Genomic DNA, 15,753 nt, shown 5'->3' with positions numbered 1-15,753 from the left:
ATTGATATCACATCCTATTTTGAGTAAAGACGCAGCATAAATGCGTGTTCGGAAACGAGCAATATACCCAAAATACTATGGTATTGCAATACAATTTTTTTAACTTCAAATTAAACTCGCAGTGGTCACCAGAGTGATGAAAATGAAATAAAATGGCTTCAAGTTACTGCTTTGCATTTCAAGACAGACTAGGTGAGATATGTCTATCTCTGTTCAATGCATTGTGTTTCGCGTAGGTTACAAAAGTCAAGCCAGTGCTATACAGCATAACTTATTGTTACTTCTCTAGGCTTGATAATTTCTCTGAGGCCACTACTCAGTAGTCAGTACTCACTAAAATGTTCTATAGTCTATACTCTGTGTACAAGCTGTGTATTGGACTAAAAAAAAATTAAAATGACGTCTTAAAATGGCGGTGTACTGAAATTGTGTTCGTCTTCGTACAAATTAAACTTTATAGTTAAAAACTTGTGAGAACATATTTTAGTGTTTTAGTTTTAGCGTCTCACTATTTATTTATTATCATATAGTTATTACATTTTTATCATTCATACAGTGTAAGTACTAACTCATAAGATTCTAGTGACCTGTGGTAATGTTTATGTACGTCATTGTTACAGGATCTGATAACGGCACCGAACACTAACTGTTGTATCCCAAAACTAACTGTGCTCGTTTACTTGCAGTCAGAGTGCCTCCTAACTTGTTATTGAGAGTGCAATGTCAGAAGAATCTGAAAGACATGGCGAGTCGACGAGTGACGGCGGCGCCACGAACGTGGCGCGTGTGTTGTTGACCCCGCAACAACTCGAGAACGCGACTTTAGAATCCCTTCGTGCCTCGTGGAAAAACCAGGACTTGTATATTGACCAACTTGAGTCTTTGAACAAACAGTTGGAAGGTATTTACGAAACGATTAGAACGGCTTGGTAGTGTTTTCAATCGGCGACCGCCAACTTGGGTTGGTCTGTGCGAAGTTTGCTATAAATCGACAATACTTTAACTAAAATTAACTAGTGATTTCATGACAAAATGTTGATTCTGTGATGTTATAAATATTAGCTGTATAATTTGTGGCTATGGGTGTATTTAGGTGTTGAATAATCAAGAAAAGACGGTGTTATCCTGTGACAAGTGGAGTGTTCTGTGGAAGTGATACATCATGTGGGGAAGTAAGACTAGTGAAGTTCAATCTTTGTTCAGTTGTGATGAAAATATACTTTGTAAAAATTCATCAGAAATCAACTTGAAATCCAGATTTCAACAATATAGAGAAGTAAATATCTTATTAATTATTATTAGATTTTAAGTGTGGAAAACTAGTTAGGTTTTCAATGTATTTTGTAATTTTAAATTATAATATATTATAGTATTTTATCTCTAAAACTAACTTGGAATAATTCATAGGCCAACAGCCATATAGTATGACTGTTATATCAACTTAATAACATAATATATTTATTTTATTAAGTTGATGTAATTTAATATATTGTATTCAAATGTAAGTATTTGATTTTCTTATTGGTTTAAACATATCAGGCATTGGGCAAGCATTATGGTATTTGTATTTTAGAAATAATTTAGAATGCCTAAAGAAATTTCATATAAGTATATAATTGTTACAATATCTTATATTTTGCTATAATACTGCATCAATGACTGACATCAAAAAGAATTCTAAAGGAATCAATTTTGAGATAATAAATGCCTTTTATGCCTTTTCATCATGCAGTGTTAAGGATTAGGTATTTAATTGATTTGAATGATATAACACAGCAGAAACTAATTTCAGATAAAATTAATGTGCTTAATTTTTTCTGATATTAGTTATTATTACTTAACTAATTTTTCAACTTAAGAAGAATTTCAAAGTAGGCAGGTTTTGTAAATATTTGACTTACAGAGGCAGATCACTTAATTTTGAGCTACTATGATGAAATAATTATTTTTTGTTGATTTATAGAGTAGTGGTATATGTATAAAAATGGCTTGTTTGGAATGACTTATTAGCTCTAAATATAGAATTTCAATTCATGGATGTATTGAGGCCTAGAGAAGGGTATGATAAATTTAATGTGTATTGGAATTGGATTTTTATTTTTTCAATTTATACCTTAGCAATTGTTTTGATCTGCTCTCATTGTTGCAAGTGGACATTTTTGTCCAATTAATTTTTGGGTTTTTACTTATATAAATATCTAAATATTCACAAAACTATAGTAATGATATAAACACTTGAGAGAAAAGACATTTTTAATATCGCCTTTTAATAGGGTCTGGGGCTGTTAAATTAGGTATAGTGCAATGGCACTTAAGACTTGTTCTCCTCAATTATACAATTTATAGTGTAACTATCCACCAAAGTGCCGAAAGACAATCTCATTGAATCTTGACGGCCAATGCTTTATCAGAATTTGCCTTAAATGTTTCAATGTCCCATATATTTGGAAAAAATCCAAGATTTTTTTTCATCAATTAGTGTTTTTAATATAAATTACCTGTAACTTGTTAATAAATAATTAGTTAGTTACCCTACTAATACAAAGGTACTTCTATCATGTCTTAATATTATGTAATAAGATTACTAATTTTAATTACTGATGCCACTATATTATCTGTGCCTGTTCTGTTCTGTCCTGTCATCAAAATCTGCTTCATGTTAAAATTTATCTTAAACTAGCTGGTGCCCAAGCTAATTGCTTCTCCTAATTACCATTTCATAGTAATTCTACCGAGGCACCTATCCAGCTCTAACATGTACATTGGTATTGAGTTTTAGTTGCAATAACATATCTACACACATACATTCTCTTTTTACCTGTATCTTCTTCATATTGATAAAATGCTCACTTAAATACTTTTATTATTTTACTGTGTTTTGATTGATGCATCTACTTTAACTCAATGTAGTTTATAATTAATTTACATTTTATATTTTCTACTCACTTGAGTAAGTTTTGACATTTGAATATGTTTATTTAGCATACATTGTTATTTAATTGATTTGTAAAATGATGAACCTGTAGATATTAATTTAATAGAGTGGCAACAAGTTCTCATTAAAGCTTAACCTTTTGCATAGTGGTGGTTAAATGTATGTGTTAATGATAATACTTCTCAAGTAATATTTTTTATCTAAATGAAAAGGGTAATTTTGATTTGGTTTTTCTTAAAAGTTCAGCAACACTTGTGTAAATACTCTGGTATTGTAAAAGAGTATGAGAGGTGGTGATGACTTAACATCAAGTAACCTTAAACTTAATATAAGTAAGTTTTTCCTGAAAATATGAATATTATCAGGCATGAAATATAACAAGTTGTCATTTATTTTCTACAAACTATTATCTATTTCATCTTTATATTATTTACAATATTGTTTAATCCACTAGAAATCATTTTCAAGGTTTTTTATAATATAAATATTACATCATGTAATATCAAAATTAATGTATATTATATAAATTAGTGATACCACAAGGGTCTATTCTTGGACCCTTTATCTTCCTAATTTATATAAATGATCTACCTAACCTTGTAGAAAAAAAAACACAACATGGTATTGTTTGTGGATGACACTTGACTTATATTCAAAGTGAAATGACACTATGTTTTATATGACAAAGTAAACATTGCTCTATCTGACATTGTGTACTGGTTTAGCACCAATAATTATTGTTAAATAGTCATAAAACAAAATATATTAAATTTACCACGCCAAATGTCAAAAATAAAGATGTGAATATTTTATTAAACAGAGAGGTGGTAAAACCAGTGGAATCTGCTGTATTTCTTAGCATTACTCTTGATTCCAAATTGCAATGGGGCCCCCATATTGAAGGATTGAATAGGCTTAATTCTGCAGTATATGTGGTTAAGAAAATTACATGGTTAACTGACATAGATACGGTGCGACTAGTATACTTTAATAGACTTCATAGAATTATGTCCTATGGTATATTGTTATGGGGCCGATATTAATATCATCTTTGTGCTGTAGAAGAGGGCTATTCGCGCGATTTATTACATAGCTCGTAAAGAATCATTAAGAGAAAAATTTAATTTGACTGTTCTCAATACATTTTTGATAATGTTCTGTATGTTCATAAGCACATGGAGGAAATTTCTAGAAACTGTGACAATCATAATGGTAACATGAGGAACAAACATTCGGTTGGGTCAAGTTAGTAAGTCTTTTGTTGGGGGATGTATATGCTTCTACAATATGATCCCGGAAAAAGTACAAAACAAAACTGTTACGAAATTTAAAAGAATTGTTAAAAAACGTTTGTGTGGGAAAGGTTACTATAGCATAAACAATTTTCTTAATGTCACCACGGTCTGGGAATAAAGCGAACACCCTCAGGCTCTTTAATTATAAATGTTTAATGTACCATATTTTATATTAAAGAAAAAAGCCCGCTGAGTTTCTTGCGCCCATTCTTCTCAGGTCTGAGGCAGTCTCTTTTGAATAAGTGGTAGTTTTTGACGTTCAATAAGTGATTTTGAATCCTATTTTGAATAAAAATATTTGAATTTGATAAGTACTAAGTATTAACAATTATTTCATTAAAATCCCAACTATCCAGTAAGAATCTGTTTCTTAATCATTTCACTCAATTTTTGTACCACTTTACTCCTTCATTAGACGCTATTGAGTATATGAAGACATGATATTGAAATTTAAATATTTTTATTCAAAATCACTATTGAATGATGAATCTTCCAGTTGACCTAGAGTCATGGTATTTAGCCATGGAGTAGGGTAGAGGTTTTAAGTATATATTCTCTGTGGATGGGGATTTTGTTGAATTTCAATGTAAAATGAAAGAATATTTACATTTCATCTGGTTGTACTAAATTACCAATATTTTATATTTTTTTGTGATTGTAAAGACCAGTGGTGTAAACAGCACCTTCACTGTACATGATGCACACTAGGTAGATACAAGAGTGGCAATTAAATTGGCAAATTAAATTACTGAATAAAGTTCTAAAGTGAGGAGCACAGTTGCCTAGTTATGGGCAGGGTGTATCACTTATAACAGATGAACAAATTGTTTTGATATTTTATATATATACACTTGCCATTGTTTCAGATCATAAAATATATTTAGAATTTTAGTATTTAACTTGTGGTGTTGTGTATTTAAATTATTGTACTCAGATTTTAAAGTGTTTGTATTTAATACAAATAATAACAACTGTTTATATTAACTCAGTCAGCATCAACCTACATGTTTTAATTCACTGTTTAAAGAACATTCAAAATATATAAGTTAATAACTCAAATGTTAGCAATGTTGTTCAGCTAAATTATACTTAAACTAAACTCGGTCATTTATACTAAATTTTATATGTATTTGATAAGGTTAAGTTTTTTATTAAACATTGGGAATATTTCCTTTACATTTAACAATTTTTGATGACATGCATAATATGTTCTTGAATCAAGTATAAATGAAGACTAATATATTATTAAATTATTTTGTAAAATTATTTGTTAGTGATGTTAAATGTCAATTCACTCATATTTGTAACCTTTTTATGGTCTTAACTAAAATGATGTTGGTATTTATTGAGTGATTTAAATGTTGAATAAGTTGGAATGTAACTTTCTGGTCTTAGCTGTCACAAAACATATTGTATTCCATACTTAGACTCCAAATTGTTAGTGTATCACTATAAACTTGTAAATAATGATTCTGTTTTACTATTGTTATAATTCTGTACTCTTGTAATTATAATATAAGTATAATATAATTATTGTAAACAAGATTGAATTGTCGTAAAATTGACTATAAACAATGTTTAGTTAAGGTGTTGTCGATAACAACATTAAAAAATATATTTTGTTAAACATATGATAGCTCCGCTCCATGCCTGACTGAATTTAAATATTATTCTTGATGTCTTACCTTATGAGATAATAATAAAATTACAGGTAGTTTGGAAAAGGCGAAACAGATAGAAGATAGGATAAAGCAACAATATGCAGAGTCACAACACCGGGAAAAAGTACTTGTTAGGAGGCTCGCAGCCAAGGAGCAAGAAATACAGGATTATGTTGTAAGTTGAACATTACAAATATTTATATTATAAAGGAGGTTGATGTGAAACAAAAGCACCAGCAGGGAGGAATTTAAATGTTCACAAAGTTTTTGTTATTGAATTAGGCGTTATGCAGTTCTAAAATAACAGAGTATTTGGCTAAATTTAATTGGCTTCTAGACATGTATTTCATCATCAAAATCCGATTTGCTTAATGAGCTCATGAGATCGGTGACCTTGAAGACTGCGGCGAATCCGATGCGATCCATAGCTTTGATAGATCTTTCATTCAGAATCATATTATATAGAATATGTAAATTTAAACATACATCAAGAGTTTACTTGATGAAAATTCGCTTAACTCATGATTCATGTGTGTTGGTACCAACCAGTTTCAGACCATTTGAAGGTCCATCAGGGTGAATGTAGTGAGTTCAAACGGTTCGTCTTACACTAAAGTTACTTCTAGGCATTCAGAGGTTACTAATCCACAATAAATGGGTACAATGTCACTATGCAAATTAACACTAATATTTTGCATTAAAATTACAGAGTCAAATCGCAGAACTAAAATCATCGCACGCGAGTCTGAATGGTAGGCCTTCACTGCTTGATCCGGCTGTGAATATGCTTATTTTGAGGCTAAAACAAGAGCTCATATCAACAAAGGCACGATTAGAAGAAACACAAAATGAACTTTCAGCATGGAAGTTTACACCAGACTCAAATACAGGGAAGAAGTTGATGGCTAAATGCCGCCTCTTGCATCAGGAAAATGAAGATCTTGGACGAATGACGTCTAGTGGCAGGATAGCTAAGCTGGAAGGTGATTTAGCATTACAGAAGAGTTTAAGTGAAGAAGTTAAGAAATCACAATCAGGTACCAATTTAGAAAATTAATAATCTTTATTTAAGCAAAAGGACAACATACAAAAAATAATAAAGAATAAAAACTGTTAAATTCTTAATAAATTCTCTGTAACACATTACATTTACACATTTTCATTGTATATACACATACAGCATTCAGTTAAACAAATAGTTTAGTTTTATGAGGTCCACATGTAGTGTCGTCCTGGAAACCGTAAGTCACAGCTTTCAAGTGAAAGGTGTGACTTTGATGCCTAATTGTTTCCTTTTAGTGAATATGTGTTTTGCCATGTGAGACGTTTGTCTAGGTGTAGGCTATGATAACGCATATGCTCCGCGGGATTGTTACATTATTTAATTGAACGGGAGGACATGTAGTTCTTTTAAGGGTAAAAGTCACATTCACTGATGTCGATTCGTTAGCTTTGATTCTCCAATTTCTGAGATAGGATATCTCATTCAGACCACTTTGCAGATAGTTGGGTGCAACCGTTGGATCATTGTGTAAAACCATAATGGTGAAATCAACGGCGAAAGTGCCAGTTGTTACATATTCAGGAGTAGGTAAATCTGTAGTATAGAACGAGTAGAGTGTAGGCCCGAGCACACTTCGTTGCTGGACACGGGCTCCGATGCTATGTAAGTTTGATATAGCTTCGCCACTATTCACGAGAAATTGTCTGTATTCAATGAATGACTGGAGGACTTTATAGGTGAAATCAGGAAAAGAAGTCTTAATTTTGTAGAGGAGACCCTGGTGCCATGCTCGGTCGAAGGCTTGAGATATGTCAAGGAAAGCGCTATTGCAGTCTTCAAGAGATTTCATAATTTTTCAGTGTACCTATGAACTTGGTCGACTGTGGCATGTTTGTTTTGGAACCCAAATTGGTGGTCTGGGATAAGTTTCTTATCCTTTATAATAGGATGCATTGTAGGAGCACATATTCAAAAATTTTAAACGTGTCGGCAGGAGACTTATTGGTCTGTAGGACTTTGCTTCTTCCGGTGGTTTGTCCCGCTTCAGGGTCTTTATGATTTTTGCAACTTTCTATTGAGGTGGGAAGAAATGCTGTCTTACCGCATTGAACAATGAGGTGAGGAATGTCAGTCCCGCGTCAGGGAGTTCTTGAAGATTTTTTTTTGTTATTTAGTCATATCCCGGGGATTTTTTACAATTAGCTTTGTTGATTGTTCTGAAGACTTCTTATTTAGTAAATTTTTGAAATGTAAATGATTCATTGGTGTTGTTTATTGTAGGCGTATTGAGATAGTCAGTGACTCTTTTCCCGTGATCGGGGTTCCTTTGTATGGGTGAGGCTTGAAGACACTTGCTAAATGTTGTGAAAAGATCCTGGCTTTTTCCTCGTCTGTGCGTGCCCAGTTCCCTATATTATTTCTTAAGGGGGGTGATGTAATAGTCGGTTGTTTCAATTTTCTTGTGGCTTTCCGTAGAGAGTAATTTGCGGCCGCAGTGGAGTCCAAGGTACTTAGGTAATTTTGGAAACCTCTTTTGCGGTCATCACCCAGAGATCGTTTCACAATTCTTATCATGTGATTTCATTTCTTGCTTGCGATGGGGCATCTACTTTGCTGTCATTGTTTCCTTGCCTTTAGTTTTTCAAAAATTTTGTCCATGGTGGACTTGTCCACCTGAGTTGCTGGCTTGGTGATATTATTTTTAGGAGTTGCCGTACAGGCGGCGTCTTCTAAGTTCTAGAATGATTGGGGAGTGGTAAGATGATAAGTCTAAACAACTATTGCAAGATAATATGTTAGTTTTCGGGATACCCTTTGCAACACAGAAGTCAATTAAATCCGGCATCTTTTTAGGGTCAGTTGGCCAATATGTAGGCTGTCCTGTTGACACTACATCTAGTTTATTAGTTTGTATACATTTAAAGAATTCTGGGCCTCGTGGCAGTATCAATTTAGAGCCCCAGAAGGTATGTTTAGCATTGTATTCACCTCCCGCAATGAAGCGGCCAGAGACGAAAAAAAGTCATTAAAATCGATATCTTTTATAGAGTATCTCGGAGGACAGTAAATTGCTGAAATCATAAAGTCACTAGACCAGTCGTTTACAACGATACTGGCAGCCTGTATGTAGTTTTTAGATATATTTGCATGCATATGCCCTGTGCTGCCTCTGTTTTGAAAGTGGGAGAGTCACGCTGCTGTCTTATGATGTCAGCACAATCGGGCCAAACTCGTCCGGGTTACTTACCACACTCGCACAGAATACCGGCGTGAAGTAGCGGCCTAGTGCCGCTATGTTTCGCATAGGTTAGTGTCGAGGACCGGACCGCCCACGCTCCCGCTCCACGCTTAATGTGGACTTTTGTAACATCCGGGGAATTCACTCCAACTTAAACGCCGTCCACCACCACCTTGAGACGGCGCAGCCGGCCTTGTGTTTCCTTACGGAGACGCAGATATCTCGACCTAGCGATACGTCATATTTAACGTACCCCGGGTACAAAATTGAGCATAATTTCATGCCTCATGCCGGGGTATGTGTGTACGTTAGGGAGGATATCTGCTGTCGCCGTCTCGGCAATTTTGAGGGTAGGGGCCTGTCTACTCTCTGGCTCCGCGTAGATTTAGAGGACCGCGTCCGCATCTATGCGTGTGTCTACAGGTCCCATAGTGGTAACGCAGAAACGGATAACCTCATGGGCTGCGTTCAAGCGGCATTTGATGACGTGCTTGCTCAGATCCCCTCCGCTGAAATCGTAGTCTTGGGTGATTTCAACGGGCACAATGCCGAATGGCTTGGATCACGTACCACAGACTACGCAGGGCGATCTGTGCATATTGTGCATTGGCGTATGGTCTGTCCCAATTGGTTGAGTCGCCGACGCGGCTCCCGGATGTGGATAGCCACATGCCGTCCTTATTAGATCTTCTGCTGACTACACATCCCGATGGTTACCAGGTCTCTGTCGACGCCTTGTCCAATTTAACCCCCAGAAGACTCAAGTTTGCGCGTTTACCACTAAAAAAACCCCATTTGCCGTATCACCGCTCTTCGAGAACACTTCCCTTAAAGCCTCGCCTAGTATCGGAATACTGGGTCTCGAAATCTCGAGCAATTGCCAATTCCGTGGCCATCTGGAGGGCAAAGCCAAACTGGCTTCAAAGAAACTGGGCGTCATAAATAGAGCACGGCAATACTTAAATAAAATAATAAAAGCCGGCCCACATTCTAGCGCTCTACAAAGCGCAGGTCCGGCCTCACATGGAGTATTGCTGTCATCTCTGGTCTGGCGCACCCCAGTATCAGCTCGATCCATTTGACCGCGTGCAACGCAGAGCAGCTCGAATTGTCGGGGACCCAGTACTCTGTGAACGGCTGGATCACTTGGCGTTGCGTAGAGACGTCGCTTCATTGTGTGTCTTCTACCGCATTTATCACGGGGAGTGTTCCGAAGAGCTGTTCAACCTGATTCCTGCCGCCGAATTTCACCTTCGCACGACACGCCACAAGTTACGATATCATCCCCACCATCTGGATGTGTGGCGGTCCTCCACAGTGCGGTTTTCAAGGAGCTTTCTTCCTCGTACCACGAAGCTGTGGAATGAGCTTCCTTGTGCGGTGTTTCCGGGACGATACGACATGGGTACCTTCAAGAAAAGCGCGTACACCTTCCTTAAAGGCCGGCAACGCTCTTGTGATTCCTCTGGTGTTGCAGGAGAGTGTGGGCGGCGGTGATCACTTAACACCAGGTGACCCGTACGCTCGTTTGTCCTCCTATTCCATAAAAAAAAAAATATGGTGTTTGATTTTAGATTTAATAAGTATGGCAGTTCCACCATAGCTTTGCCGTCTGGGTGGTTGAAATTGTATAAGGTAGTACCACTAATGTTAAGATGTATTTTGGACGTAAAATGAGTTTCCGATATCAGCATTATGTCGATTTTGTTAAACGTCAAGAATATTTTTAAAGTTGTTGGCATTCCAAATACATATTTTAATTGCATTCATGGGAGTTTGCATTGTTTCACTTGGGGTTCTTAGGGCAAGTGCAATGCTTTGTGTGTCATCATTTTGGTAATTATTGTATGGATATGTTGGTTTTGTTTGGCAGCTGCAGCGTATGGTTTGGAATTGTGTTTGATATTTTATTGCTCGTGATAAATTATATCGTGTTTAGGTGGATCGGAAACCAGATTCCTTCTCGTGCGCAGGGGAGGGTATTTAACTCTCTGGAGTTCTTTATATACTATGCAGCCCTTGTAGTTGGCCGGGTGGTTCCCTTCACAGAGAATACATTTTACGTCATTGGAGCGTGTTTTTCAGGGACAATCCGAGGTATGGTGCGCCGGCGCGCATTTGACACATTTAGGCCTTCTGTGGCAGAATTTGTGTGATTAAACAATTTATTTTACAGAATGTATGACACTAGGAAAAACTACTGAATAGACCTCATTTGAATTTTGCATGAAAATTAACAAGAGGTGGCGATAACATATAAAAGGTTACGAATTATCATGCTAGATACAGGCAGCCGGCGTCGCGAGCAGTAACTAGTACCTTGTAAGACGATATAGCTGTCTATACTATTCTACTCAAAAGAATATGTGGCTGTTTTTATTACAATAGCGATATAGGGTGTGACTTACATTCATGGTCTCTGATATAGTCTTAAAGAGTTATATTAAAATACTGATTTACTTCAGTCACGATCTAAACTTAACTTAATTTAATATTTTCAGAGTTGGATGAGTTCCTACAAGAGTTAGATGAGGATGTGGAGGGAATGCAAAGCACAGTGTTATTTTTACAACAAGAATTACGGGCGTCCCATGCAACAGTGAATGGTAACAGAGTGTCAACTCCTGCAGACAAACGGACTTACTCCGGAAGTGAATGTAGCGATACTCCAGTGGGCAAACGTAGACGTGGCTCAGTTCTCTCCCTTGATTATAATGAGGAGGAGGAGCCGCTAACTATTACTAATGGTGATGCAGAGTAATAAGTGGTTTATACAATTGTCTCAAATTAGTGAAATGTGAAAAAACTGCCAATTGACATGTTCTGATTGAATAACATATGCAATGTGAGTATGGTCTCACGGATTCTTATACATCAGCGAATATCGAAGTGATTTAAATTTATGTACTTTATATTAGCCAGTCTAAAATTTGTATAATGTGTCATCGCCATTGACTTGTCGATAATGATTGTGACATGTGAACAGTATATGAAAGTTATTATTTGCATTTTGGAGTGGACCATGTGAACAGATTTATAAGTGAAAGTTTTGACATTGATTTTGAACGAATGCAACCCTGAGATGACAATTTTATAATTTATTTACGTAAAGTGCATTAAATAAATGTGATAATTATACATTAGTGAGACACCAATTATATAAGCAATGTGGTTTAGTTGCGAATGTTTTATTAGAGATATTTAAATAAGCCATGGTGATTAGTTCTATAATGCAATAATGTCAAAACAATGCCTAATATAGTGATGATTATGGTGTTTCTATTGAATTTATGTGATTTTCTACATAAAATGTTTCTATTTTGAAATATCAATTGAATGTATATATATAGAGGTATGTTAATAAACATATTAATGTCATCAGTTCATTTTTGTTTTATTTAGAAGGCCTGTGGAATGATTATTACCAATTTGTGGCACACAAGATAACCAAAGAAATCAAACAAGTGGAAGTACCCTTACCAAAACTCACACATTTGTAAATTTAAAAAAAGGTAATTGGCTACAAATTATCTCTGTGAATTTGGCGAAAAGCTTTTTTATTTGTTTTTTTTTACAATTAAGTCATACTTAATTCATGAATGTAGACTATTATTTCAAATGTCAATATCAGTGTCATAACATTTTTTGCCATTTAACAATCCATTTCGAGCACTAAAAAGTTTGCAACCATGTATGATTACCATATTTAAAGTCTGTAATAAATGTCAAATATTTGCATGACACTGTTATATATATTTCCTCACGAATAGGTACCCAAAGAAGAATAATTTCGACTTTTCCCAATACTCCCAAATACACTGTAATTTTTTGATTTGAAATAACCATTTACTTTTTCACCCTACTCTGATCGAAAATAAACCTTAATTTTCAATTTAAAATTCTCATGCAAAATATCAACTTTTTCAAAAAAGTCGGTGAGTTTTTTGTTCGTTGAAATCTCTACTTTTTTATGGTGTGAGAATTATATACCTACATTACAATGGTAAATGTTCAGAATGTTTAAGCCCATCAAAAGGTATTTCATAGAGAATTCATATCTGCTATTTCGTAGCAGCAAAAATATGGATTACAATTAATAAAATCTATTTATAAATGAAAAAAAAGGTATAATATACTTAACACTGAATTATTATCCTTTTTACATTATTCTTCATAGTGACTTATCGGAGGTTTAAAACATCGCTTATAGACGCTTTTAAAAGAATGGTATTCTCGTATATTAGAGCTAATACGCTCACTATCTCTTCGATATCAAAGCTGACGTGACTTTTAAGTCACTGTAGTAGCTAAGACCATTCTATAAACCCTCGATAGCAAAAAACATCGTTCAGCTGTCTCGTATTTAAAGTTTTTTTTCGATGTCGGTCAGTGCATAGCTATTCTATTCATTTTAGTGGCTTCTGTGGAAAGGGAACCACTTCGATGGGCATAAATCACGTTTTAACTAATATAGGTTTGTACCTTCGATAAGCGTTTTATTACCTATAAATAAGGCAGTATGTATATGGTGTTCACTGAACTCTTAGGTCTTCTTCGTTCTATTGAAGATGTCTTTGGCTTTCGTTCGCTTTCGTGGAAAGTGCTAAGACGATAAACCAAGTCCCCATGAATTATGAAAAGAAAAAAAACTGTATTTTGATAAATCCATTTATTAATAATAAAGCCACATAGTTCTATATTGCATTGATTTGAAGGAAAAAATATTTTTGAAGCGTACAATTTATAAACATGTATGGTAATGTGTAGAATATCTTCACCTCAAGTATTTCGTGGATTTTATAATAACTTGATAACAAAGACGATAATTTAATATTTTTTGCCCACTATTATTTTTTATTAGTCACCTACCCGCCAAAATATGATTATCACCGTTACAGCACAAACATAAGTACCTATTACCTATTTGGTTAGAGCTTCCACGTCTCGATATGATATCACAATACAGTAATAGAACAGTACTTTAACTTTGAGCGTCCGCGAATCGACGAACGTACACAAACACACGATTTACACGGCCGCTAAGCAATCTTGGGGATACAAATGTAAGTACCAAACCTAGCGCTCCGCCCAGACGTAGGTATAAACTTCAAGGAGACCGCTGAGTTACGATACTGTTCTACTTGTATTGTGATCATATCGTTATAGGTTAGGTAAAGTTCATGTCGAGAGACAACACGTTGCATTCCACAATCAGAACTTGATTATATGTAGTAGGTAATACCCACATATTGTATTTTAAGTTACCTACTGACAACTTTAGGCTTTGACATATCCAACTACATTCTCCAAAATACCCGATGGTGGTCGTACGTCGTAACACGTCAACTTGGTATTTTTGAGTGTAAATGCAATGTTAACTAACATTATCTTTCACTCGCCTCGTCAAGGTAGATACTCTTTCTGTTTCGGTATACCTAATATTGTTTCACCGTTGTTCGTTATATTCAAACCTAGCCTCAGTAAAATACACGCAACAAACGATTAAATGCTCTCTATTCAAGAAACTGATAAAATTTACGTAAAATAAAATGAATAAATGTATGACAACGATGGTCTAATGTCCCTTTGCGACGTAATGTTGGTGCGTAACGTTTCGTTTAATGAAAAGAATTTACACAAAACTTGGTACTCTGGCTATTAAGTTAAGTTTTGGACCAGCATAATATGAACTACATAAATCTGATAACAACAGCAGAATGTTACGAATGAAAATAACACAAATTAGCATTAAGCATAGATTTATATCATACAAATCAATTAAATTAAACGAATTTAATTTCTATTGAGAATTTCATGATTTATTTTTAAATGTTTTTATGTATCACTAACAGTTTACCCCGGCTTCGCACGGGTATTTAACAAAAAAAATAAAATATAACATAGCCTATGTGAAATGAAAATGAATTTATTTCGGAAGAAAAACTGACACATTCACACAAAAAAGTTAAAGAGAACAAAATATATGCTTAATCTAATACTTAACTTAATACAAAAGAAACAAAAGCAAAACTTGATGTGGCAGTGGTCTTCCAAAACTGGAGTCCACTCAGTTATAGTTGTGTCCATACACTATGAGCACAACACTGATTTTCAGTGACCCCATTGTGTGAAGTTTGGAGCTGAACTGACATATTTTTAAGAATAAAATATAATTAATTGTTGCACTAAAATAATTATTATGAGAAAAAAATATGATTAACAAAAAAAATGTTACTAAAAATAAATAATGACAATAACCAAAATTATAAAAACGTATGTTTTTTTTTTTTAAACCATTTATTTCTGATACAACATTACAAAGCGATGTATACATATTATTCTGCCAAACTGCGCAGCAGTTTGTCGGCAGTAATTCTCGTGTTTCGCAAATTATCAAATCAATATTATGTTTTTGTGTGTGACAATTTAAAAGTCCCTACCAGTATTTCTTAAGTCTATTTAGTATGGACATTGTGCTAAGTATATCGTAATAATTACATATTTTAGGTACCACTAGCTTGTTTTTGTTAGATAGCCGAGTTGAGTAGGTATGCACTCTCTGTACTACAAATTTATTTATATCTCGATATTGTTCGATTAACGTTAATAATTTTACCTTT

General features: G+C 34.6%; 1 protein-coding gene across 1 annotated transcript; it reads left to right on the top strand.

Moving 5' to 3' along the window:
* The first annotated feature begins 392 nt into the window (after positions 1-392).
* LOC126977513 (pre-mRNA-splicing regulator female-lethal(2)D) lies at positions 393-12,517 on the top strand. The gene is made up of 5 exons (XM_050826364.1): positions 393-557; positions 687-901; positions 5,942-6,066; positions 6,601-6,928; positions 11,635-12,517. The coding sequence occupies exons 2-5, from the start codon at positions 721-723 to the stop codon at positions 11,892-11,894; spliced, it is 894 nt and encodes a 297-aa protein (XP_050682321.1). The 5' UTR covers positions 393-557; positions 687-720; the 3' UTR covers positions 11,895-12,517.
* The last annotated feature ends 3,236 nt before the right edge of the window (positions 12,518-15,753 follow it).

This window comes from Leptidea sinapis, chromosome 45, assembly GCF_905404315.1.
Source record: "Leptidea sinapis chromosome 45, ilLepSina1.1, whole genome shotgun sequence".
NCBI lineage: Eukaryota > Metazoa > Arthropoda > Insecta > Lepidoptera > Pieridae > Leptidea > Leptidea sinapis.
Note: the sequence above shows the minus strand (reverse complement) of the source record. Positions and strands in the feature narration are given on the sequence as shown.